This window comes from Corvus cornix, chromosome 14 (assembly GCF_000738735.6).
Source record: "Corvus cornix cornix isolate S_Up_H32 chromosome 14, ASM73873v5, whole genome shotgun sequence".
NCBI lineage: Eukaryota > Metazoa > Chordata > Aves > Passeriformes > Corvidae > Corvus > Corvus cornix.
Window position 1 is genome coordinate 4,676,265 of NC_046344.1, and position 23,379 is coordinate 4,699,643.

Here is a 23,379-nt window from a genome sequence, read left to right on the forward strand (position 1 = left end):
TTCCAAGTTTACTGAGCCACTTCGAATATACTGTATTAGCACATATGCTGGGAAAAGTGACACTACCACACATTTTTCATCCACCTGAGGCGCCCGGGACAGAATGCAGCGCTTCAATCGGTAACGCGGGGTCAGATCTCTCAGGTCAGTTATGCTGGTAAACAGCGTGACAGATGGGAGCTTTATCAATTTAGAAACCACTTTAAAATCATGCTAAGACGCCCGGACTGTAAACGGTGACCCCTCAGATCACCATCCTTCGGTGTATCCAGCTGCACCGGGAGGTCACCACCCCTTGAAGGCCTCTCCCGCCAACCGGGCCAGGCAGAAATGCCGCGGCATGGCCACTGTCACCTTGTATGTCACGAAAAATGTCGTTTAAAACCCACAAAGGTCATTGTGGGACTAAAACAGCGCTCGGAAGCTGCCCGGCCACGGCCGCCGCCAGCATCCCCACAGCCCCGACGCCGCCGTCCCGCCCGGCTGATGTGGCGCTGCCGCCGGGCCGTACCACACAGCCCCGCCGCCGCGGGGGTGCGCTGACCCGCCGCCCTCGCCGCGCCCGGGCACAACCGCGTCGGTGACAGCTCAGCACCGCGAGCCTCCCCCTCTACATCAGCTTGGTAGCGCCCACGCGCGCGCCGACTGCCTTCGGGCGAACTCATGGTGAAAGATTGTAGGGGGGTAGTAGGGTGAGTTTCGCGCCAGTGCGCTGTCCTGTCACCGCCTGCCCAGCGCTGGGCTGCGACACACATCCAGGGAAGTTTCACATGGCGCCAGCACAGTTAAATGTAATGGCGCTCCCCGAAAAATGGTTCGGTCGGACCCCACCTCAGTAGAATGGAAGGCGGCGCCATCTTGGGCTCAACCACAGCAGTCACGAAATAGGGGTGTCAAGAGTGCAGTGGGGTGAGAAGGTGGCGAAGCCGCCGCTGGCTGAGCAAGACAGGGCTGGTAAAGGCGGCGGAATCGCTTGTGTATGGAGCGGAGAGAAGGCGGCGGCGGGCAGGAGCGGCGGCGGGGACAGGGATCCCCCCTCTCGCTCTGAGCGCGTTGGTAGGAGCCGGCGCGCGCGGGCCGCTGGGCCTGGCGCACATGGCCCGGCCGTAGGAGCCGCCCCGCCCCTCCCCCGCCTTTCCCCGCCGCGCTCCGGACGGGACCGGGACCGAGCACCGAGACCCCGCAGCGAGCACAGGGCACCGCGTACCGCGCCGAGACCCGGACACCGAGACCCGGGCACCGCAGCCGGTCCCGGGCACCGCCGCCGGCCCATGCAGGACACCGAGGAGAGCCCCGCGGCCGCCGCGCCGCCCGGCGCGCAGGGCCCCGCCGAGGAGCTGGAGCACACGGACGCGGCCCCGCCGCCCGCGGAGTCGCCGCAGCAGCAGGAGGAGCAGGAGGAAGACGACAAGGAAGATGAGGAGGCGGAAGGAGGAGGGGAGTCCGGAGCGCCGCCGGGGCGCCCCGAGCCGCCGCCGCCCGCTGCCGCCGAGGAGCCCGAGCAGCCGCTCCCCGAGCCGCAGCCGCCCTCCGGCCGCGAGAGCCCCGTGAAGGCCGAGCCCGAGCCCGGCTCTGAGGCCGGGGCCGAGCCCGCGGCGGAGCCCAAGTCCGAGCCGCCGGCCGAGGCCGAGCCCGGCGCGGCGCAGGAGAACGGGGAGGCCGCGCCTGCCGTCCCGGCCGAGCCCGAGGATGAGATTTCCTTCAGCGACCCCGAGGACTTCGTGGACGACATCAGCGACGAAGGTGCGGGACGGGAGCAGCCGCGGGAGCGCTGCGGGGGCCCCGGCGTTGCCCGGAGCCGGGGGAGCCCGTGGGGAGTCGGGGCCAGGCTGGGGAACGCTGTGCCCCGAGTCCCGCGGGCCCCGCAGCGCCTCTGCCCTGGTGCTGGGCCGCTCCAGATGCTGAGTGCGCGTCTGCATCGTAGCTGTGCTTCACAAATGATCTTTTCTCTGAGTTGTCTCTGCACCGCACAACGCTGCTGTTATAATATCTACTGTTAAAGTGGTTCTAAAATCGCTGTTACACCTCAGATGTGGGCTGCCCTCACAGAGTGGAATCATCAGCTCGTCTCCCTTCCCTTTGCCTCCATTAGTTAAACTCAGCTGTAGAAACAGAAGTTTTAAGTGTTTGACGTGGTCGTTACAAACTAGGTTTCATCGTTCTGGTTTTTTTCGTGCACCCAGGATGAAATCCGTAGGTAAATAGGGTTTGAGAAGAGTTACTGCTCATGAAGAAGTGATGTTGGTACTTTGTGACAAGGAAATAGGGAAAAATCGGTTTTGGCAGTTAAAAATGTCAGCCCAGGCTCTTCTAAAAGTAGTGGATATTGACGGCCTTAAAATGGCAAAGCTGTTGTGTAACTGCACAGACAATAAAGGTTTATGGGTGGGCTTGTCATACAGAAGTTAGAACCGTAATTTAGTGGTTTTTAGTTGGGGCTTTCTGGATAAATGTTCTTAGCTTTTGAATAGCAAAAGTACTTGTTTCCCCCATTATTTGTTCAGCATTTGTGCTGTTGTAGGGTTTCTTGTGCAGGTATTCTGTGTGTTGTAGGGTCTGTTATGCGTATCAAAACTGGAAAGATGTTTCTAAAGCACAGGACTGTAAATCAGCCAGTTATCTCCACTGGCTGTGAAATACAGGTAATACAGGTGCATTCTTGTGTTTCAGTCCTTTGTTTAGTTTAATAAAACAGCAGCCAAATATCCTAGATTAAGGAAGTGTTTGCTGTTCTCAGTTTAGCAGTCTGTATAACAGCTCTTTGAACTTTTGCATTTGTTTCTTAAGGAGACTTTGGCAAAATTGCCTTGGAGTTGGATTCTTTTTCCTAAGTGCTTGCTTAATACATTTTGTCTACATCTAGGATTGTTGTTTTGTTCCTTCTTAGAAACTGGGCATGTTTTCCATCCCTGCCTATTTTATTGTTAATTAATTTGGTTAACTTCTCAGCTGTATGAAATCCAGTATTAGTGGCTGAATTACAGCGTTTAAGTTTAGTCCCTCTTGCTGGTCTGACTTTCTATCTGTGTGTATTGCTTCTTGAGCTTCCTTATTCCTTTCCCATTATTCTGGTGCCCTTCCCAAGGAGAAAAGCAGTCCAGTGTGACCAAGTCAAGGTTCTTTCAGTGCTCATCACAACACAGATCTTCAGGAACACCTGTGAGATGGACCAGCTTTAGGACTGGAACGTCTCGGATCTTTTACTGCCACTTTTTTCCCCCTGAGTGGTGGTGGCATGGAAGAACAGCTGATCCGAGTTAAAGCAGGAGAAGGGATGTGTTGGACAACCACTTAGGTACCAGTGAAGCTTTAGTTCAGATAATGACAGTGGTCCTTAAAATACTGCCAGCTGAAGATAGCCCTGTACCCACCACACCCTGCTTCCCTTCTGGCTGCAGTAGGAGCTTGCTGAACCAGCTTCTTAGTCTTTGAAGATTCCTTTGGTCACAGTTTTGAATTTAAGGGCACAGCGTGGGAATTTGTCTTCAGTCTGTTACAGTTTTGATTCAGTGCAGGGTGTTGCATTCCTGCCCAGGAATCTAAACATGCATTCCTTGGCCTGTCTGTAGGCCTACAGAGTCTTTGGTGAGAAGTGATTATGAAAAAAATAACTAAAAGAGCCTTAAAATTACCCTTTTGTGTTTTACTTTGGTTTTTTCCTTTTGCTTGTAGACTCCTGTGGAAATGTCCTTGTGGGGCATGCCTTCATTTTATATATTTTATATTGTTATTTGTAGTTCTTACATGCACATGGAGATCATCTTTATGAGTGATAAATACTACAAACAACAATATTCTGTGGATGCTACATAATCTTGGTGGTAATGGACTAAACATTTGTGAAGCACATTGCCCCAGACCTGTGGGAAGCTTCATGTGTAATAACCTGTAGAAGCTTAAAGTTGTAGAAAGCAACTTTTTAGTAGTTTGAAATTCAAAGTAAGCATATTTCTCATATTTCTTCATTGCTGGAGATCTTTCCAATGATGTTTCTGGGCAGAAAAATTTCTTGAATTACAAAACCATCAATTATCTAATGTCTTTAAAATATTAGCATATACAACACCTTTTTCCTAGTCTGTGCATGCTATAGGTAGTCTGACTGTCCAGATTTTATCTAATTCAAAAGTATGGTGGTGTGAACTTATTTTTTGTGTGGCCTTGTATTTTATAGTGATCTTCATGTAAGCTTAAAACTTACTGCAGATACTCAGGAATTAATATGTTTGAGGAATATCCAGTGTGAAAAGATGTGTGCTTGTCTTCACAAAGCTTAAATATGGCTTTAAGTGTCTTGCCTTAGACCTTCATTTTTGTGCTTAATTAAAAGTTTAGATGGAGTGTGAGTTCTAAACATAATTATAGTGATGCTGAGACATGCAGAGCTGCCAGTATGGTGGGTAGTTTTGAATTATGCTGAAACTCGTGTAATTTGGGAGGGAGGTACAGGTTACATTTATTTTTATCAAAGTCATCTGGTTATAATTTGAGCAAGAGGACTGATCAGAGGTCAGGTAATAAATCATGCATTTGTCTGTGCTATTGTCAGTTTTGAGGACTTCCTGAGTCAGTTTCATCTCCTGAAAAAAGCTGATAGTGCAAGTGTTGATGACCTCAGTGTGTGAAGGATTTTTTTAAAGAAAGACTTTGAGAGTTGGGTGCCTAAAGTTTGCCATGAAACCACATAATCCTGTCACTTAGCCAGGAAGTGCTGTTGGGATGTTGTGCATTCACTTCAGTTGTTTTTTTGACAGAAGGTTCATTCACTACCAAGTCTCTTAAGTGATTCTTGAAATTTCCTGAAATGTGAAGTCTCTCTGTTCTCTTACTTTCACTGTTCTTTACACCTTTGTCTTTCTCCTCCTTGATGTGACCAGTGCCTTAATTTCCTGTCTGTCTTGTCTTTGCAGAACTGCTTGGTGACATCCTGAAAGATCAGCCACAGGAAGCAGATGGAATAGACTCGGTGATTGTTGTGGATAATGTACCCCAGGTTGGACCAGACCGACTGGAGAAACTGAAGAACGTCATCCACAAAATATTTTCCAAGTTTGGTAAAATTATCAATGAATTTTATCCGGAAGCAGATGGAAAAACAAAAGGGTAAGTCATGGTAACTCCAACTGGAAAAAGGATTGAAACACAGCTCTGGCTTACCCTTGATTGTTAGTGTCAATACTTTATGGCCAGTTTTTAGGGTGACCTCATAGTCCTTACCATCAGCTTCTTCTACCTCAGCCTGTGCAGTCCTGACATCAGTCTCAGTGACAAACAAGTTCCTGAGGGAACTGAGAACCTTAACAGCTCATTAGGCTCCATAGTAGAGTGTGGTGGGGATTAATTATGGAAACAGTTTAGCTGGGTTTGGAGACAAATGTCTGTGCAGTACGACATGAGGAGTTTTTTCTCAGTTTTCTGCTATGGTTAGTCAGTAAGTGAAAGGTCCTCTTGAGTTAAAAACCTGGTAGCAGTGGATGTGTTCATTGCAAAATAGACTGTCGGTGTCTGTAACAAATATTCCTAATATTGGAGGAATCCATAGTTTACAAGGCATAAAAACATCAAGTTTTCTGGAGTGGAGGGATTATTGATTCTATAAGGTCAGTGTGAGAAGCATGAGAAAATTATTCTCTCTGTTTATCTCTCTCTGAGACACTGTCTGATGGTGTTCAGGATACCATTAGTTTTGAGTCTGCTGGGCTCCGAGGTAGCTTGGATTAAGTGGCCAGAAGGAAGCTGAGTTGTGTAATTGTAAAACAAGAGTGATGCTTTGAGATGCCTGTGACAGCAAGTTACCATTCCTAAACATGACCTGTTACTGGGAAGAGCTGTGGGTGTAACCTGCCTGTTCCTGGCTCTCACTGTTGTCATGGTTGTGCTGAACTTGTAGTCACCACTGGATCTGGCCCATTTCAGAAAGGATATCAGATTAATTGAGGTCAGGCCCAGACAGTTAAAATCTGTGTGAGCCTGTGGCCAGAATGGAGATTAATTGCTATTTACCCTAATTGGTTAGGGACAAGACAAGAAGTTATCTTGTAGATGCACTGTACTGAATTCTTAATTCATCCCCATTGTTTCTTCTTTATTATGAGCCTGTTTTGTAGTCAGCAATGTCTTCTACTTTGGTTTTCCTTCCTTGTAGGTACATCTTCCTGGAGTACATGTCCCCCTCTCATGCCGTGGATGCTGTGAAGAACGCAGATGGATACAAACTGGATAAGCAACACACTTTCAGAGTCAACCTCTTCACAGACTTTGATAAGTGAGTGCAGCAGTTGTGTGTTATCTGTAGATTTGGGGATTATAATCCAGAGTGCCTGTATGGAGTGTAACCAACCAAATTGTTCTTTCAGGTACATGACAATCAGTGATGAATGGGAAATCCCTGAGAAACAGCCATTTAAGGATTTGGTAAGGAATTTTTTGAAAAGCAGAAAGAATATTCAGCTTAATATTCAATGGTTACTTCATTGCTGGAATATCCATATAAAAATAGAAATGATGTGTTAATGGTGGTGTAAATAGCAGTACTGATCACATGCTCCTGTTCCTTCATGCTCACCATCATGAAGTGATGGGAGGAACTCAGTGCTTCTGTTTAATAGTTACACATAGTGTAAAGCTTAATTTACTCCTGTTATTTAAGAGTAAATAATAATTTTGCACAAGTCGTTTAAAAATAGATTTTCAAAAGCATCTTTTTATATATTCTTAATTGTTTGAGGCAAACTTTGGTGTTTGTTACCAGTTGGTTTGTAAATAGTCTGGTGGAAGAAAGGATAGTTTGTTTTTTCTTTGAAAACCAAATACCAAGTGATTTCTTGTTTAAAATAAATATTAAACATCATCAAACCATCTTGAAGGTCCACCTGTTCATGGTGTGCTCTCAGCCTCCAGCATCCAGCAAGTGGAATTGTTTAATTTCACTTCAAAAACTTGTTTGTAGTGGTAAGACCCCAAAGTTACATTCTCTGGTAAGACCAACTTCCACCTGCCAGGTAGATACTAATTTGTGGAACTTACTGTCTTAGTCTTTGACTCACTAATAGTCCTTTTGCTCTGTTTTTCTCAGGGGAATCTCCGATACTGGTTGGAAGACCCTGACTGTAGAGATCAGTACAGTGTCATCTTTGAGTCAGGAGACCGGACATCCATTTTCTGGAATGACATCAAGGAACCTGTTCAAATTGAGGACAGAGCAGTGAGTGTCCTGGAAGTGCTGGAGATTGCAGATACACTGCCAGTCTCCTTAATTTTATGACATTGCAGCTTTTTTAATTAAAAAAAAAAAAAAATCTTTCTCCCATTGCTGAAATAATTTTTTCTTCCTTGTGAAGAGTGGTGAAATCACATCCTTTAGAATTAAATTTAGCTGCTTAGGTAAGAGAACTGTGGAGTGAACTTTTTGGAGTTTATGGTGGTGGTTGGGTTTTTTTTAAACTGGTTTATGATGCCCATTAGTTTCCTTCATCTCTCTGCTATAGGTGATTCAGAAAGACCTGAGAATGCAAAGTCAGAGTTTGAGGAGCACTATTCATTCGAGCTGAATATGTGCTTATGTTTGTTGCTTCAGATGACTCCTTGCTTTTGTGCTGACCACAGAGGTGTTAAAGAGGAATAGCTGGTTTGGTAATGGCATAAAAGAGGGAGAGTTAGTCTCCCTGTCTGCTGCAGGCACTGGACTTGCTGGGAACTGTTAGGACCCAGGAGCATTTTCCTTAATAACCACTGTGCATTACAGTAGAAGGAAGTTGGCTCTGGGATGGTGAGAATATTTGCTCATCACCATGGTCTCAGGATGTGGTCTGTATTGCTGAGACCTCTGTAACTTAGCTGAAGGTCCAGAGCTGTGTTGTTCAGAAAGTTGAAATACTTACCCTTACTTCTGAGAAGAGTATGTTCTTACCGAGGCTGAAAGAAGGAAACCCAGGCCATTAGGTGGGTTTAATTGTTACTACACAAAAGATGTCACTGTACCTGAAAAACATCTTTGGTGATCTGTAAGTTGGAAAGGTCTTAACTGAGAGTTTTCAACCTGAAGAATAGGTACTGTATGTTATGTGCATGAAATTAAACTCCACAATTATCACAGATCATGAGATGTTCCCTTAGTAAAGGGATTTACAAAATGTGCTGCTACAAGCCATGCATTAATTCTTTCCCTTTCAGGAACACAGAATGAAATTAAGCTTTTATGTGTACTTTTTTTTAAAATCCAGAGGTGGACAGAGACCTACGTCCGTTGGTCTCCCAAAGGCACCTACCTGGCTACGTTCCACCAGAGAGGCATCGCTCTGTGGGGTGGAGAGAAGTTCAAACAGATTCAAAGGTTTAGTCACCAAGGAGTGCAGCTTATTGACTTCTCACCCTGTGAAAGGTACAGAGCATGACATTGGTTTGGGCTGAGGGGTCAAAAGCATGAGGCATGAATAGCATCCTCCAAATCTGGAGTGCTGAAATTAATTCCTGAAGATTTCTTGAACATTAAGGAGCTCTGGAGAGAAAGATAAAGTAATTTCAGGACTGGGACACATTTTCTGTTGATGGTTTTCAAGTAACATATTTGGAAGCAGTTGGGTTTTATGCTTTATTGTAGGGAAGAGATTATTTACCAATGGAGAAATCCAGCATCCCTGTAGTTTGGGTTGGATAAGGTCAATGATTTATGTTTGGTTCAAAACCAGTGCTATTCTCATGTCAAAACTATATAATAGGTCGAGTTCCCCTGCCTTGTAACATCAATATGGAAAGACTTGCACATAAATCTAGAATCTTTTTAGCCAGAGGGATATCAGGGAAGCTTTCTCCTCCTTTATCATCCTGTTCTTATTTTTCTCTCTCCTGAAAAGTCTCATTAGAGAAACTTTTGTTTCAAAGTGCCTGGTATTTAAATACTACTTGGGTGAAAGGCTGCTGGTACTGACATACTAGATGAAGTTTCAATAGTGAAATGGATTCTTTCTTTTGTAGGTATTTAGTGACCTTCAGCCCTTTGATGGACACACAGGATGACCCTCAGGCTATCATCATCTGGGATATTCTGACTGGCCAAAAGAAGAGAGGATTCCACTGTGAAAACTCAGCTCATTGGCCTATTTTTAAGTAGGTTGAAAAACAGAATTAGAGAGTTGTAGTCCCAGGCTTCATTTAGTAAAAAGGCAGTTCCAATTTAATGGCTTTTTTTCTTGCTTAGATGGAGTCATGATGGTAAATTCTTTGCTCGAATGACTTCAGATACCCTCAGCATCTATGAAACACCTGTAAGTTCTTGCAGGGTTTTTTTGCATAATCATGAGAGTAGAAAGTATGTGTTGAAATACAAGAATGTTACTAACTTGAAAATTCATCCTTTTCTCATCTTTTAGTCTATGGGTTTGTTGGACAAAAAGAGCTTGAAAATCAATGGGATAAGGTGAGTCTATTCCCTTGTAATCATAACTGTGCTCTTTAGCTGGAATCCTTTAGTCTGGGGATTTGTTATGGTGAGAGGAATCTTTAGACTGTTGACTAGAGCAAACAGCCTTACATGTTGAGTTGATCAAATTAGAGAAAGTGGCAAAAAGAAATGGAAAACTCTCCATTTGTTGATGAATACACTTGGTAGGTTCTGTGCTTTGAAATCCTCTTTGTGGTACTGCTTAATCCAGGGTCTATCTAGGGAGTCCTGTTCCTTGTCTACAAAGGAACCACACTGGAATGCAGTTAGTTAGGGAATATCTCCCTAACAAGGTGGTTGTGCTGGCTCAGTGCAGTGTGCTGTGTCTGCACAAGACACACTGACTCCTCTGAGAGTTTTAAAAATAATCTCTGTAAAGCAGCAAGAAAATCAAGTGTACCCAGGTGCAAGAAGATGGTCTCCATGGTAATTTAATAGGGGGGTTTTTGGCTCATTTGTTCCTAGATCTTTGGCATTTATTCTATGTGTAATCCTTGCTTTTTGGTGAGATATACTGATTGGATAACATTGGTGATATAGCAAAGTTAAATAGCTGCTTAAAGATCTGTTTTGGTATCGTTATTAAATTGCCCTCAGTTATATGTCTGTGCCTGTCTTTATTATTGAGAGTTGATCTTTGTCTGCAACATTCAGATACAATGAGGAAAGTGGTTTCTGCTTGTAGCATCTCTAACTAAAAATTAAAACGGCATATTTTTAACTTTGTTCCTGTAGAGATTTCTCATGGTCTCCAGGTGGTAACATAATTGCTTTCTGGGTGCCTGAGGACAAAGACATCCCAGCAAGAGTGACTTTGATGCAGCTGCCTTCTAGACAAGAAATTCGTGTGCGGAATTTGTTCAACGTAGTAGATTGTAAACTGCACTGGCAGAAGAACGGGGACTACCTGTGTGTGAAGGTAGACAGGACTCCCAAAGGCACACAGGTACATGAATTCTGATTTTACTGGTAAAATTTGGTTCTGTCTCATGCTTCCTTTTCTTACAGTACTGCCTTTCAGTAGAGGCAGTGTAAATTATATCATGTCAAAGCTATTTTTAATTTTTTCCATTTGAATTTGAAGCATGTGGAAAGCAAAATGTATGTAATGTTTGCATCCAGGATTTGCTTTGACTTTAGTGGCCTCTTGGTCTCTGAGAGGTCTATGCCTCACCTCTTCTCCTGCTCAGAATTAAGCAGCTGCTGAACAAGATGTAGGTCAAGCTGTGTAATGTGCCACATGTTCATCTGTCTTAATTAAATTTTATAACAGTCTGAAAAAAAATAGATGCTTTTGTACAATTCTGAAGTTATTCTTCGTCAGAACAAATTTGGGATGTTTTTTATAAGGAGGCATATTGTATTTATTTGCTCTCATTAAAGGAATAAACCTTGACTCACTCTCATCCTGTGTCCTAACAGGCTAATTATGGAGTTGTCCTTCTATGCCTAGTGATAAAATTATTTACTCTGCTGTTTTTGTGCTGGATAACAAGCTGGTTTTGGCCTTTACAGGGAGTAGTGACCAACTTTGAAATATTCCGCATGAGAGAGAAACAGGTGCCAGTGGATGTGGTGGAAATGAAAGGTAATGCCACGTAGTTCCTTACTTTTGAGCTTGAACTTTTTTGTATAGATCCTTGTGTTTTCCTTACAAATTCTTGTTGGCATGTGACATAATTAGGACTTCCACTCTTTGGAAAAGAGCTGGATTGTTAATGTTTCAGAATGTCTCATGTAAAAATGAGAAATCAAAACTTCTGGTGCTTTTCATGCTTGTGACTGACTTGGAAGATGACAGAAGTGAAAATGTGTTATTAATAAAGATGGTAAGGCTGACAATGAGTGTATTTTGTAGAAGATGGAAGACTTAGAGCTATAGTTAGAAACACTTCCCCTAACTCCCTGCAATTGCCTTATCAACGTGTGTTTTAAAAGAAAGTTTGTTAACTGATGGGTTCTCTCTCTTCAATATCTTAGTTTTCTTTGGTAGCTAAAGAAAATCAGAGGTTTGTATTGTCCTTTAACAGAGTTTTGGCTCCTCTTGTTACAGAAAGCATTATAGCCTTTGCTTGGGAACCAAATGGAAGCAAGTTTGCTGTGTTGCATGGAGAAACTCCACGAATTTCAGTTTCCTTTTACCATGTTAAAAACAACGGGAAAATAGAACTCATAAGTAAGTGAAAAACAAGTGAAAAGTGCAGATAATAAGGATTTTGCATGGTAGAAGATGCAGTAAACTCAAAATTGTGGCTGTTTGTGATGTCTTGTGAGAAATTGGCGGGGCTGATGCTTGCAAGGTAATTGATGGCATTGGACTGAGATCTCTTTCTGAATTTGCCATGTTTCTTTTCAGAAACATTTGACAAACAGCAGGCAAACACGATATTCTGGAGTCCCCAGGGGCAGTTTGTAGTGTTGGCTGGCCTCAGAAGGTGAGTGTTGCACAGGTTGCTGAACAGCACCACATTCATTTTTAGGAGGAAAAGAACTACTGCATCTCACCAAGAAGTGTTTGGTGTCCCTGTGAATGTTGATTGCAGTAATCCTGATAGAGCTGTGCAAAAGCAAAGGCAGAGCAGAGATGCAACTTCATGATGTAGCTTAGTCCTTTGCAGCTTTCATTTCCTATTTTTGCCACATCAAATGAGGAATGCATTTTTCAACAGAAAAGTGGATATTTAGAAACACCTTTCAGCTGTTCAAGTTAAATACTGACTGAGCCAATCCAGTTTGGACATGTATGTGGCTCTTGTGATGCATTTGTTGTCAATCTAGTGCCCTTTCATGGGCAGTGCCTGTTAATGACAGTGCTGCTTTGTGAAAGAATTATCAAGAAAGTTGCACTTCCGAGCAAGTGAAAATGATTGTTATTAACTAGTCAAGTAATACTTGCTTTCACATGCTTTCAAACAAGCACTGCTGTTCATCTTAGTGGATGAATTATTTCTTTAATCTTTTCTTCACTACTCTGTCTAAGCATATGATTGTTCAACTTTGGCTGTAGCTTGCCTAGAGCATGTTTTTACTGTAACTTTAACCCATTTTATTTGTATTCTTAAGGGTCACTGAACATGGAAACAAAAGTGTCATTCTTACGGGGTGTTTTGTTTTTATCCACCACGTTGCTTTCCAGCCACAGAGACTGGTACCAACCTGTCTCGTGGCTGCTGTGGGAATTTGTTTGTAATGAGGATTTGTAGAGATGCAGCTTATGAAATGCTTTTAAAACCCCAGGCTGTGCTGGTGTGTAAAGCAATGTCTTGTTTTGCCTGTGCAGCATGAATGGTGCCTTAGCGTTTGTTGACACGTCCGACTGCACCATGATGAACATCGCGGAGCACTACACGGCCTCGGATGTGGAGTGGGACCCCACGGGCAGATACATTGTCACCTCTGTGTCTTGGTGGAGCCACAAGGTACTGATGCACCTCTTTTCCCCACCCCCGCTTGCTCTTCCAGTGGTACTGGAAAGGACTTTTGATTAGGAAGAGAAAACGAACGCCTGTCACTGGTCAAATGACTTAACCTGCACCGCAGTTTTAAACATTAATTTCTGAGGACTCCAGTGTTAAGTTAAAGCTTATCTTGGCTGAGCTGGTGCACTGCTCTTCCAGGTGGACAATGCATATTGGTTATGGACCTTCCAAGGCCGTCTGCTTCAGAAAAACAACAAAGACAGGTTCTGTCAGCTGCTCTGGAGACCACGACCAGCTACCCTGCTCAGCGAGGATCAGATAAAGGTAGGGTATTCCAGGGCCTTTGTGCTGACATGGATTTGGTGTATCAAGCATACTTGGTTTGCTTCCTCCTCTTGAGGATGAGGCTTGTTACACAACTGCCTTTTGCCCTGAATGTGTGAATGAACACGCTGCTGTGTGAGACCTCATTTCTGGGAATGTCTCCAGATATTAACTGTATTGTAAGCTCAAAGTAGAAATGGTCACCAGTTGTTCTTACAGTTAGGGTATGATGAAAGGGTATAAAGAAGAGTAAGATTGAATTTTTTTGTTCAGACTTTGCTAGTTGTGTGTGTACAGAAGCACTTATATGATCTATAAGCCAGGAAGAGCAAAATTATAGTGAAGGGAAATTGCCTACCAGAGAGATGTTCTTCAGAAAGGCATAGCCTGCTTAGGCCTGCCAAAGGAGTTCTTAGAGAAGATGGTGGTTGTAATTGCTAGTCTGATACTCCAGTTGAAATAAAATTTCCTGTTTCACAGCAAATTAAGAAGGACCTGAAGAAATACTCCAAGATATTTGAGCAGAAGGATCGCCTGAGCCAGTCCAAAGCTTCAAAGGCAAGACACTTTTGAAATACATTATAGATTAAACTCTTGTAGCTTATCCTTAGTTGGCAGTGGTGATAGGTAAATTACATTTCCTGTATCGCAAGTGTTCATTTGAATCCAGATGGTTAGAATTAGTCCAGTGGGTAGTTCAGAGAGGTGCTGCTGTAAAGAGTCTGGAGAGGAACTGGTGTTACCTCATTAAGCAAAGGTGGTAAAATTTTGGAGTTCTCAGTGTGTTGCTGCATTAGCCAGAGTTTAAAATAAGAAAAGCTCTTTCAATTAAAAAAAAAACCTCACCAAAACAGCATTTTGATTACAGAAGAGAATCTTTTTTCTTCTGAATCAGTAGAAGGTGTTTCTGAGAACAAAGCTTGACTCGCTAAGGAATGCCTGGCGTGCGGGTTTGGTTCCGTGGGAGGTTTAACCCCTTCCTGCCCCCGCAGGAGCTGGTGGAGCGGCGGCGCACGATGATGGAGGAGTTCAGGAAGTACCGCAAGATGGCGCAAGAGCTGTACATGGAGCAGCGCAACGAGCGCCTGGAGCTGCGCGGCGGTGAGGCTCGGGGCTGGGCAAAACCACCGAGAAACACCTCCTTTGGGGCCTCATCCTCTCCTCTCCTCCCTCTGCTTCCTGCTGAACCCAGTCCTGTGTTCTCTGCAGTTTTTTTGTACTTTTTATCTTGAATCGTGACAGGATTTAAGGGGGAGAAAAAAGGCATTGGCTTGACCTTAGGATAAAACTGTAGTGGGAGACAGTAATGCCTGAATAAATTTTGCGTGTACTTGTTATGATTTAAAGTACCAAATACCTCTTGTTTCACTGCTGCTCTAAGGAATGTTTCTGCCAAGAGCATCAAATCATTCCATTGCTGCCTTGTTTGATGGGTTCAGTGCTGATGTTTTCTCCATTGCAGGGGTCGACACAGATGAGCTGGACAGCAATGTTGATGACTGGGAGGAGGAGACTGTGGAATTTTTTATCAATGAAGAAATTATTACCCTTGCAGAACCAGAGTAATAATAAAACTGTGGTAAGATAACTCTCAGTAGAGAGAAACTTTTCTGTCAACTATTGCTATAGAGCTGATAATTTGCTTGAGAGAGTTAGGTCTGTCTGTAGCATTGGTGAATGTGTTGTTCTCTGAATTGTTGTTTGGGGTTTTTTTGTGGCTAGAGGAGACAAAAGCATTTTTTAAAAAGTAATTGCAGACAGTCGGATTTGTGAGTTGTACTGAGCAGAGTACTGTGTATGTCCTGTCTGGCCAGAGAGATCAAACCCACAGCAGAGTCAGGGTCAGCCTCTGAACAGAGCGTATTGCAGAGGCTGTAGGTTCTGTCTGTAGAAGGAATTGTAGTTAGTATGAGATAGGAATTTTGCCTTTTGGAAGATTTGCATGTTAGTCCAAGACTAGGCAGAGTTTAAATACTGTATTATGCAGCATTTATCTGTAGGCTGATAAAATTTTGAGATAATGTTTAAATATCTACATGAAGTCAGATATTGTTTTCTAGAAAAGCTGGGTAGGGTTCAGGTAGTGGCAGATTTTTGTGTACTGACTGTCATGGCTTGTTGCTGAAATATTTTATTTAATTTGGTGTTTTTCCCAGTTCCTTCTTTTGAATTCATATATTTTATGTTGGCGATGGAGGCTACTCCCAGCCCCTGCTGTGGAAAATGTCTTTTAGGGAGCTTGACGTTGTATTAAGGAGGAAAAATACCTTGATAGTGAAGACACAGGATTTAAAACTTGCAGTGGGTTTGTGCTCTGTCACGTTTAGGATCTCACTTAAGGAAGAGGGAGGGGAGACTGGAAATACACACCTGTAAGTCACCCTGCAGTTCTTCAGCCTCCAGTCTAAAGAGCTCAGGTGCAACATGTGCCTCTGGGAGCTGTAGAAAAATAACAAGCTTGATACCTTTGACTGTCTTTGGGTCTGGCTTATCTGTGTTCCGTACATGGGAGGTCTTTTTATGGAAGGAAGAGGGAGAGAAGCTGCTTACTGTATGGATTTAAACCACATGAGTTTAGGAAGAGGTGAAACACAAGCTGGTGTAGCCTTTTTCCAGCTCAGCTGCTGAGGTTGAGCTGTTTGTATAAAATACAGTAGCTAACTCACCTCTTTTTTTTGTTTTTTGCAGCTCCACCAGATCTCGTGCTGAAAAGAAGTTTGTTTTCCGAAAGCCTATAACAACTTTGGAATTCTTAATCCATATTCTTGCACTCTGGAAGGGTGGATGCACCAGATTTTCTCCATTCTGACACATTGTAGTGCCTTTAAGTCTGGCTGCCTGCTGCAGTGAGATACTGGAAAGGCGCTGCTTTTAAATTTATATTCTTTTTTTTTTTTTCTAGGGTTTGACTATTATTTTTTTCTTTTTAAATCCACTACTACCAGTATTTACTTCCAGATTCCCGTGCAGTCCTTGCCAGCTGGCAGTTTTTGCCTCTTGCCAGTGAGGTGAGATTCACCAGTGCACCCCTGTCTCACACACACGATGTTTGGGTTCCAGGGCTCTCTCTGTGTCCCAAGGGCATGGACAGGTGTTCGTTTGGGTTGGGGAAAAGTCACCAGAACCATTTTTCGTATGATGTGTTTTAGTGTGCTGAAGCAGCACTACAGCGGGCTATACCCTCCTCCTTTCAGATTGTGAAAGGATGTCTCCCTCAAAGAGCTGAATATGGAAATAAAAGCAGACCTATACTAAAACCAGGCTGGCTTCGTGTCGTTTGTAGGGAATCTTTCCCTGAATGATCAATGTCAAACAGCACCCAGTAATAAGAGTGTGTTTGCTGTATTGCCTTAATGGTTCCTTTGGATTTTTTTCAAATCTTGGTTCCTCATGGCCCTTCTGGCTTTGTGTTGTGGTTGGTTTGTTGTTTACAATATGGTACAGCTCCTTAATCTGTCACATTGGCCTGTTCATGGTGGTGGAGTGACTAGAAAATGACTGGATTCTTAAACCATTTGCAAACTGATAAAAGCCTCAGGAATTTTTGGACCTGTGTCTTGTTAGTTAGAAATGTTAGAAAATTGCAGCCTTCTAGAACAGTGCTCTGTCCACATGCCTTTTGCTCCCTCTTGCAGTACCTGGTTCCATTTCCAAAGACCTCCAAGCTCAGCAGGAAGAACCGTACTCAGAGCTGGTGCAGCAGCATATTTATATTTATATATTTATATTTATATTTAATATTTGTATGTAGAACTGAATCTTGTCAGAGCAGTCAGTGAGAGAGGTTGGCCTGTTCCTTGCCCTTGGAGAATGAGGATGTTCCTCTCTTCTGGACTGGGCAGGGAAATTGCCAAGGTGAGCACTCTTGACTGGCTTTCCTTAAGCCCAGGGCTCACTTGTACAGCAGGGTGGGACCTCTGGAGTGGGAAGCCCTCTGGGCACAGGACAGCCCCACTCAGCTGCAGGTGGCCAAGGTACAGGGATGTTCTCAGCACTTCCTTTTTCATAGGTAAATTTACTGTGATGGCCAGCGCACAAATGCCTCAATTAACTCCCATGTCCTCTTCACCAGGAAGTTTTCAAAATTATTTTCCTGTAAATGGTACTTAGTGTCAACAATTCACTCTTTAACCAGCATGTGTTGTTTTTCCGAAAGTCTGTATTAATTTCCAGTTTTCTGCATTTGTTCATTCATAATCCATATAGACAGGTACATAGTTGATTAAAGTTTACTCCACAGTATTCCCCAGCCTCATTTCTCAACTGGACTGGAAAGAAATACTTTCTAGAAAAACAGTGCAGAAGAATTTACAGCACAACAAAGTTCTCCAGTGATCGTGGAATGGTTTGGGTTGGAAAGGATGTTAAAGCTCATCTCATTCCACCCCCTGCTGTGGGCAGGGACACCTTCCACTATCCCACCATCCAACCTGGTCTTGGACGTTTCCAGAGCTGGGGCAGCCACAGCTTCTGTGGACAACCTGAGCCAGGGCCTCTTCACCCTCATGGTAAAGAGTGATGGCTTGAACTTGCATAGCAGGAATCATTTTTATGACCCTTTGGTTGTGAAGAGCTGACTTCTCAACCATTTTCTAAGTCACAAATTGAGTTGACAGGTTTTCTTCTCCTGTCTCCGTGCAATGAAGGTTTAATAGGCTACTGTGTTTTATTCCTGGCTCTTTTCAAAGTAATGAGATGTAATTCCAATGTTGAGTAAATTGAGTTCTCTTACAAGATGCTTCTCTGAGGTGCAGATCATCAGTGGAGGAAAAAAACAACATAAAAATTGCATCCAGAATTGTTCCTGCAGCATCTCTGGAAGCTGATGCGATCTTGACCAGCAGTTCAGGCCTTTTCTCATCTAACACCAGCATTTCTGACATCACTCCCTTCAATTACTTCATCTTTTCTCTTGTGCTTCTTACTTCAAATGCTTTTTGCAAATTATGTGCTACTGAAATTGCTTTATGGGAATGTATTTGGTAAATTATCCTCTTTGCCATATCTTGGAATAGCACTGGGAGGTGGAGTAGGGAGGGAGGCTCCTCCTGTTGCATTGAATCCATCTGTGTAGCTTCGAGTTCTCTGCCACTGCTTCTCAGCCTGTGCCTTTGTAAGGGCTTCAGAAGGATGGTCAAAGCAGAAGCAGGTTTGTAGGTACTGGCTAAAGCTATGTAGGGTGGGGAAAAAAGGCTTCCCACAGCACTTGAACCTCCACTGAGTGCCCTTGAGGGTCCAGAATTTGGGTGGGAAAGGAAACAAACCTTAAGCATTAAGATAGTATCTCTCCTTAGTTTTGTTAAAGTATTAAGTATTTTTAATGAGTGTTCTTAAATAGCAGGATTAACTGGACTAATTCATATAATCCTGGGCTAGTCTTCACTCTGTCTTTATTTTGAATTTGTAGTAAATATTCTCATGACCTTTTAACCATCTACAGCCCTTAATGCAAACTTCACAGAACAAATTTTAGTCACTTGCTCTACTAAGTTTTAACTTCTTAAATTCTAATATTTTTTAATTAAGCCTTGCTGTAACTTTTATGAGGTTTGACTCCTTTACTGTCAATAAAAAATGAATACAAAGGGTGATCTCCTTGTGGCTTTTTTAATGGGTTGTTGTAATGTATGGACTCCTGGTGTTCCTGGGCTTTCTGGTCCAATTGGAGGGAAAAAAACAGACTTGCACTATCCGTGCATGATTTAAAGCAGTTGTGGGTAAGTAATCTGCAGAGTAAAATGTGCAGTGGGGTAGGTGAGGCGGGGTCACTTGGCAGGTGGTGGTGGTGGTGTCCCCCTTGGACGGTGATCCTCATTGTCCCCATCTCTTTGGGACCTGAGTGACAGATTCACAATAAGCAGCCAAAAGCAGCTGGGATTAAAGGCCTGCCGGAGTCCTCACAATTCCTGCAGGGCCTCAGCATCTCTGTGTTGATCTCAGTAAGAGGAATGCTTTGAAAATGTAATCCTCTCCCAAGTTTTAACCTTCAACCCTGTGCCTCTCAGTTAAACTGAAGCATTGCTCTCAGTGTGCTGAAACAGGATTGGGGCAGACACAGAAACCTCTGCTCTAACTGGAATCGCATAAAATAAAGTCAATAATATGTGGAATACCTTACATTCCTCTCTAATGCAAGGAAAAGCCTTAGTACTTGGTGTGACCTGGCTCCACATGCTGCTCATTGGGGTTTGTTTTCTTACCCTCAGGGGCTGGGGCTCCCAGGTGCAGTGATTAACTGGACCATTTTGGAGTTCAAGGCTGTCCAAGAGACTTGCATGATCCCCTCCACCTCCTGTAGAATTTGGGATTATGGTGTACAGGATAGTATTTTTAAATGCTTTTAAGAGATGTGGGAATGAGCTGCTCATAGCAGTGTCCCTCTGCCCTGTTTAGGGAGCTGATGAAACTGCAATTAACTTAATTCTTGTGAATATTAAAAGCTGTCCAAAGCTAAGGAGCTCACCTGGTACCCTGACATGTTCACAGCGAAGAAATCTTCCTTTGCTGCTGCCAGAACTACTCAAAACTGTCTATTACAGTGCTTGAGACTGGGAGCTGTTGGTGAAACCCTCATTTAATTGGTACATGGCTTGTTATTGTGCAGATAAATCTGGTTCCTATAGAAACTAGTTGCTTGTGACTGGTGAGGCTGTAGAAAAAGTCTGTTTTGCTAAGTGCTTGCTGGGTACAGCATCATTTCTGTGCATTATGAAATGTTTTAGCAGCATCAGCTCTTCTGCCAGGAGCTGTAAAGGGGATGTCACTGTGTTTTATGAAAGTGAAACAGTCATGGAAAGGTGAAAATAGAATTTTTTTAATCTCTCTTATTATGTGAGGTCCCAAAGGAGTTCTTTAGTGGGATTTCAAACAAACCCTCTGCCAGGCACACAGGTTTGGGACCATGCCGCTCACCCACAGTGAGGGCCAGAGCAGGACCCCAGCTTCAGGGGGCCCAATTAACCCCACAGCAGGATTTCCTCTGGGGCTTCACCTGTAGGTTAAACAGGCTCAAATACACGTGCTCTTGTCTGTTATTAATGCTGACAAATAGGTTGTGCCATTGTGTTTTAAATCTTTGAGTCAAATTATGTCTATGTTTCAAACAGAGCAGAGTGTTTCTGACTGATTGAGTTGTGGCACAAGGCACTGGCACTTAATTGCTACTTTATAATCACTCCAGTCCTGTGATGAATTCCAGATGAATTCCGGCTCCCAAGGAACCCTGGGGGACCTGCACAGATTAGGGCCAACTTGCTCCGATCTGGTTGAACAGGCTCATAATGATTGCTACCTGGGATTAAACAAAATGGGTACTTAGTGAAATGCAATTCCCTTTCTTTGTAATGGATAACTTTAATCGGTGTTTTGGGAACACCAGGGGAATCTGTAATTGTGCTCAGCCCTACTACTGTGGGTACCATGGTCCCAGACCTCCGAAGGCTCCTGCTGGCTGCAGCAATGTCACGGCTGAGTTCACTCTGCCACCTTCCCTGTCAATCAGTCAGAGTCCTGCTGTGTTAGAGACAGAAACAGAGGCAGAGGGAGGAAGAGTTTGTCAAGATAAAAGTGCAAATCATGGGAGAATGAACTGGTTTAAACTTTATGAACTTCATTAAACTCTCTGGGCTTTAAAGCTTTAATGTTTTGAGTTTGATCAGCAGAAGAGATGCAGCAAGAAGCTGTGACTGTGGCTGGTGCTTGCCCAGAACTGAGCCCTGCTGCAGGGAGCTCTGGGTGGCCCCAGCACACAAAAGCCACCTGTGTCCGTGTGTTCAGGTGACCCTTTGCCCTCAGTGGTGCTGAGACTCGCTGCCTGCAGAGCGGGAGAGCAGGTGAGCTGGGGGGCTGCCTGTGCCTGGGTGTGGGTGAGCTCTGGGGCTGTGCCTGGGTGTAGGTGAGCCCCTGTGATGGGCACCAGGGACTCTGCTGGGTACCCCATGGGCCACCATGAGCCTCTGGCTCTTCTGCTTCGTGTGCAAGCACTTGCTTTCGAATCCTGCAAAACTCCTGCCTTTCCTGAGACACAGCAGGGATGCAGCTTCCTGTGCAATGGAACTTTCTTTCCAGTTCTGCATCTTCCACCTCTTGCTCACCTCTCTACAAGGCAGGAATTGCAGGAGGCTCTGCTTACCTCTTCTACATTGCTACATCTATTTGCATATTTTTATTGTGCCCTCATTATTTACCTTCATTTTTGATGTAAATCCCATTATTTTTTATTGTACTTCAGCTGATCTTTCTCTGAACCCTTCCTGAACACACACTAATTCTGTAATATATCTTGTCTCCACACAGTAGTCACATGATAGCAGCCCTCAGAAGCAGAGTGAGAATGAATCTCTCTTTCCCCTTTATAGATTACAAATGCAATTTTTGTTTAGCACTTTACCTGTGAAACATCCTTTTTTTTTTTTTTCTACTTTAAAGCAGCCATTAATCTCACAAGGATATCAGCTTTATTTTTATACAGCTTATTCAGACTTGCATCGTCTTCCCCAAGATCTGTTTTCTCTAATGGAAATCTGGGAAGGAAATGTGCATTACATTAGTCTGAGTAACTTCTGTCTATGAGAATGCTTTTCTCTTAATAATGCAAATAACTGTAATTATGGAAGCAAATTAATTGACTGGGCAGTCAAAGTACTTAAATTTCCTGGTGTATTTTGATTTGCATTCATGTTCCCTGCTATTTTTACTCCCAGCTGAACTCATTTAGAACTGCTTCCGTCTGCTTATTAATCCTAACTCAAAATTGACTTTGCCTGTGGCTTGTTATACTTTAATGCCTCCATGAAAAAGCAGAAGATTTGTGCTTTTAGAATACTGCTGGTTAGACAAGCCCCAGATTGGAAGAGGAGGACTCTTGGACACATGCATACACTGTGTGAGCAAAATTTGGCTGTTACATGAGCTCAGTAAGAGGGGCCTGAAAGTGTTACAGCGCAAATTTCTCAAGGAAACAGGCTGACCTCATTCTCCAGGCACTGCTCCTGCCTGTCACACTTGCCTGTGCACGATTATGTGTCAGTCTGTCTTAAGCAGGCAAATGCTGCCACCAAGGACAAACCAGGAGTTCCCTTTGGAGTTTGTTCTTGTGTTGCTTCAGGTTTTAAGGCCTGAACTGGACCAGTGAAAATGAAAGAATTAAAACAACAACAACAACAACAAAATAAGTCTGGTAATTGAAAACTTGCATATCAAAGAGATACTTGTTAGACACTTGGAATTCAGCAGGAAATGCAAAAGAAAAATAAATCCCGAGGTTCTGAAGTTTCTTGAACCCCACAGGCACCTGTCCTGGACACTTGTCTCTCTCCTGGGGCACCAGTGGGGTTATTCTGTCAGTCTATGCTCTAATTGCTTATCTAATGATCTGTTTACCTGAGAGAGCATTAAAGCTGCTCTGGAGAAGGAGGCACAGGGTTCTCTGTCCTTCCCTTGAGCATCTCCTTGGGAGCCCACTCTGTGGAGGGGGAAGAAACTCATTCTCCACAGTAACTACACATTGTGATAATCATGTATTACATAAAGTCCTAAAGGACTGAAATGGAACAGAACCAGTTCTGTAACCTGCTGCAGCTCCTTTCTCACCTTTGCTTTTTTCCTTACTAAAAGCCAGACATGGAATGAAGTTTCTGTCCTTGAGCAATGCAGATATTTCCCTCAGTCCTTCTGCACAAAAAGGCTTCAGGCAATTTTGCTGCTGAGGAACGTAACTATTTTCTTTCAGAACTCCTCTGTCTGAATCTTAGCTGAAAATTGAGGTAAGAGGTGCTGTCCCTCCCTCCCTGCCTGCCCAGGGTCTGTTGTGTTCCTGCAGGCACCACTCTTACCCAACGCCAGCGACCATTTCGCTGCTCAACGGCCCTTTCAAGGATTTTGCAGTGCCTCAAATTGCAGAAGTTGCTACACCAGTTGCAAAACCCAGTCTGTCGGCCTCAGCCCTGTGTGTGTGAGTGTTATCCAGGCAAAGCTGTAGTGCAGCATTCCTCTGGCCGAGGGATGGTGCTGTGAGGAATCCCGACAGGCTCTGAACCAAACCCAGAGCTAACGGTTCTCTGTCTGCCTTTATCCCATACCAGAGGGTGGTCCTGATGGATCCAAGCCAAGATCCAGATGACATCTTGTGAGCTAACAGATCTGAGGAAAAACATTTGTATTTGACATGGTTTTTGATCACACAGCAACCCAGGTAAC

The 23,379-nt window shown here is 43.8% G+C and overlaps 1 protein-coding gene across 1 annotated transcript; it reads left to right on the forward strand.

Moving 5' to 3' along the window:
- Positions 1–1,090: 1,090 nt before the first annotated feature.
- EIF3B (eukaryotic translation initiation factor 3 subunit B) lies at positions 1,091–16,443 on the forward strand. Its single transcript, XM_039560464.1, has 19 exons — positions 1,091–1,743; positions 4,911–5,103; positions 6,146–6,265; positions 6,357–6,414; positions 7,076–7,204; positions 8,223–8,380; positions 8,974–9,105; positions 9,197–9,263; positions 9,369–9,415; positions 10,175–10,385; positions 10,955–11,027; positions 11,493–11,615; positions 11,796–11,874; positions 12,720–12,858; positions 13,057–13,182; positions 13,663–13,740; positions 14,175–14,283; positions 14,645–14,761; positions 15,871–16,443. Exons 1-18 carry the CDS (start codon positions 1,272–1,274, stop codon positions 14,746–14,748), a joined length of 2,418 nt encoding a protein of 805 aa, XP_039416398.1. The 5' UTR covers positions 1,091–1,271; the 3' UTR covers positions 14,749–14,761; positions 15,871–16,443.
- Positions 16,444–23,379: the final 6,936 nt, after the last annotated feature.

Coding starts and splice junctions, on each gene's coding strand:
- EIF3B (XM_039560464.1), top strand. CDS start 1,272: ATGCAGGACACCGAGGAGAGCCCCGCGGCCGCCGCGCCGCCCGGCGCG. Junction 6,415..7,075: donor AACAGCCATTTAAGGATTTG/GTAAGGAATTTT, acceptor TGTTTTTCTCAG/GGGAATCTCCGATACTGGTT. Junction 9,416..10,174: donor TTGAAAATCAATGGGATAAG/GTGAGTCTATTC, acceptor TTGTTCCTGTAG/AGATTTCTCATGGTCTCCAG.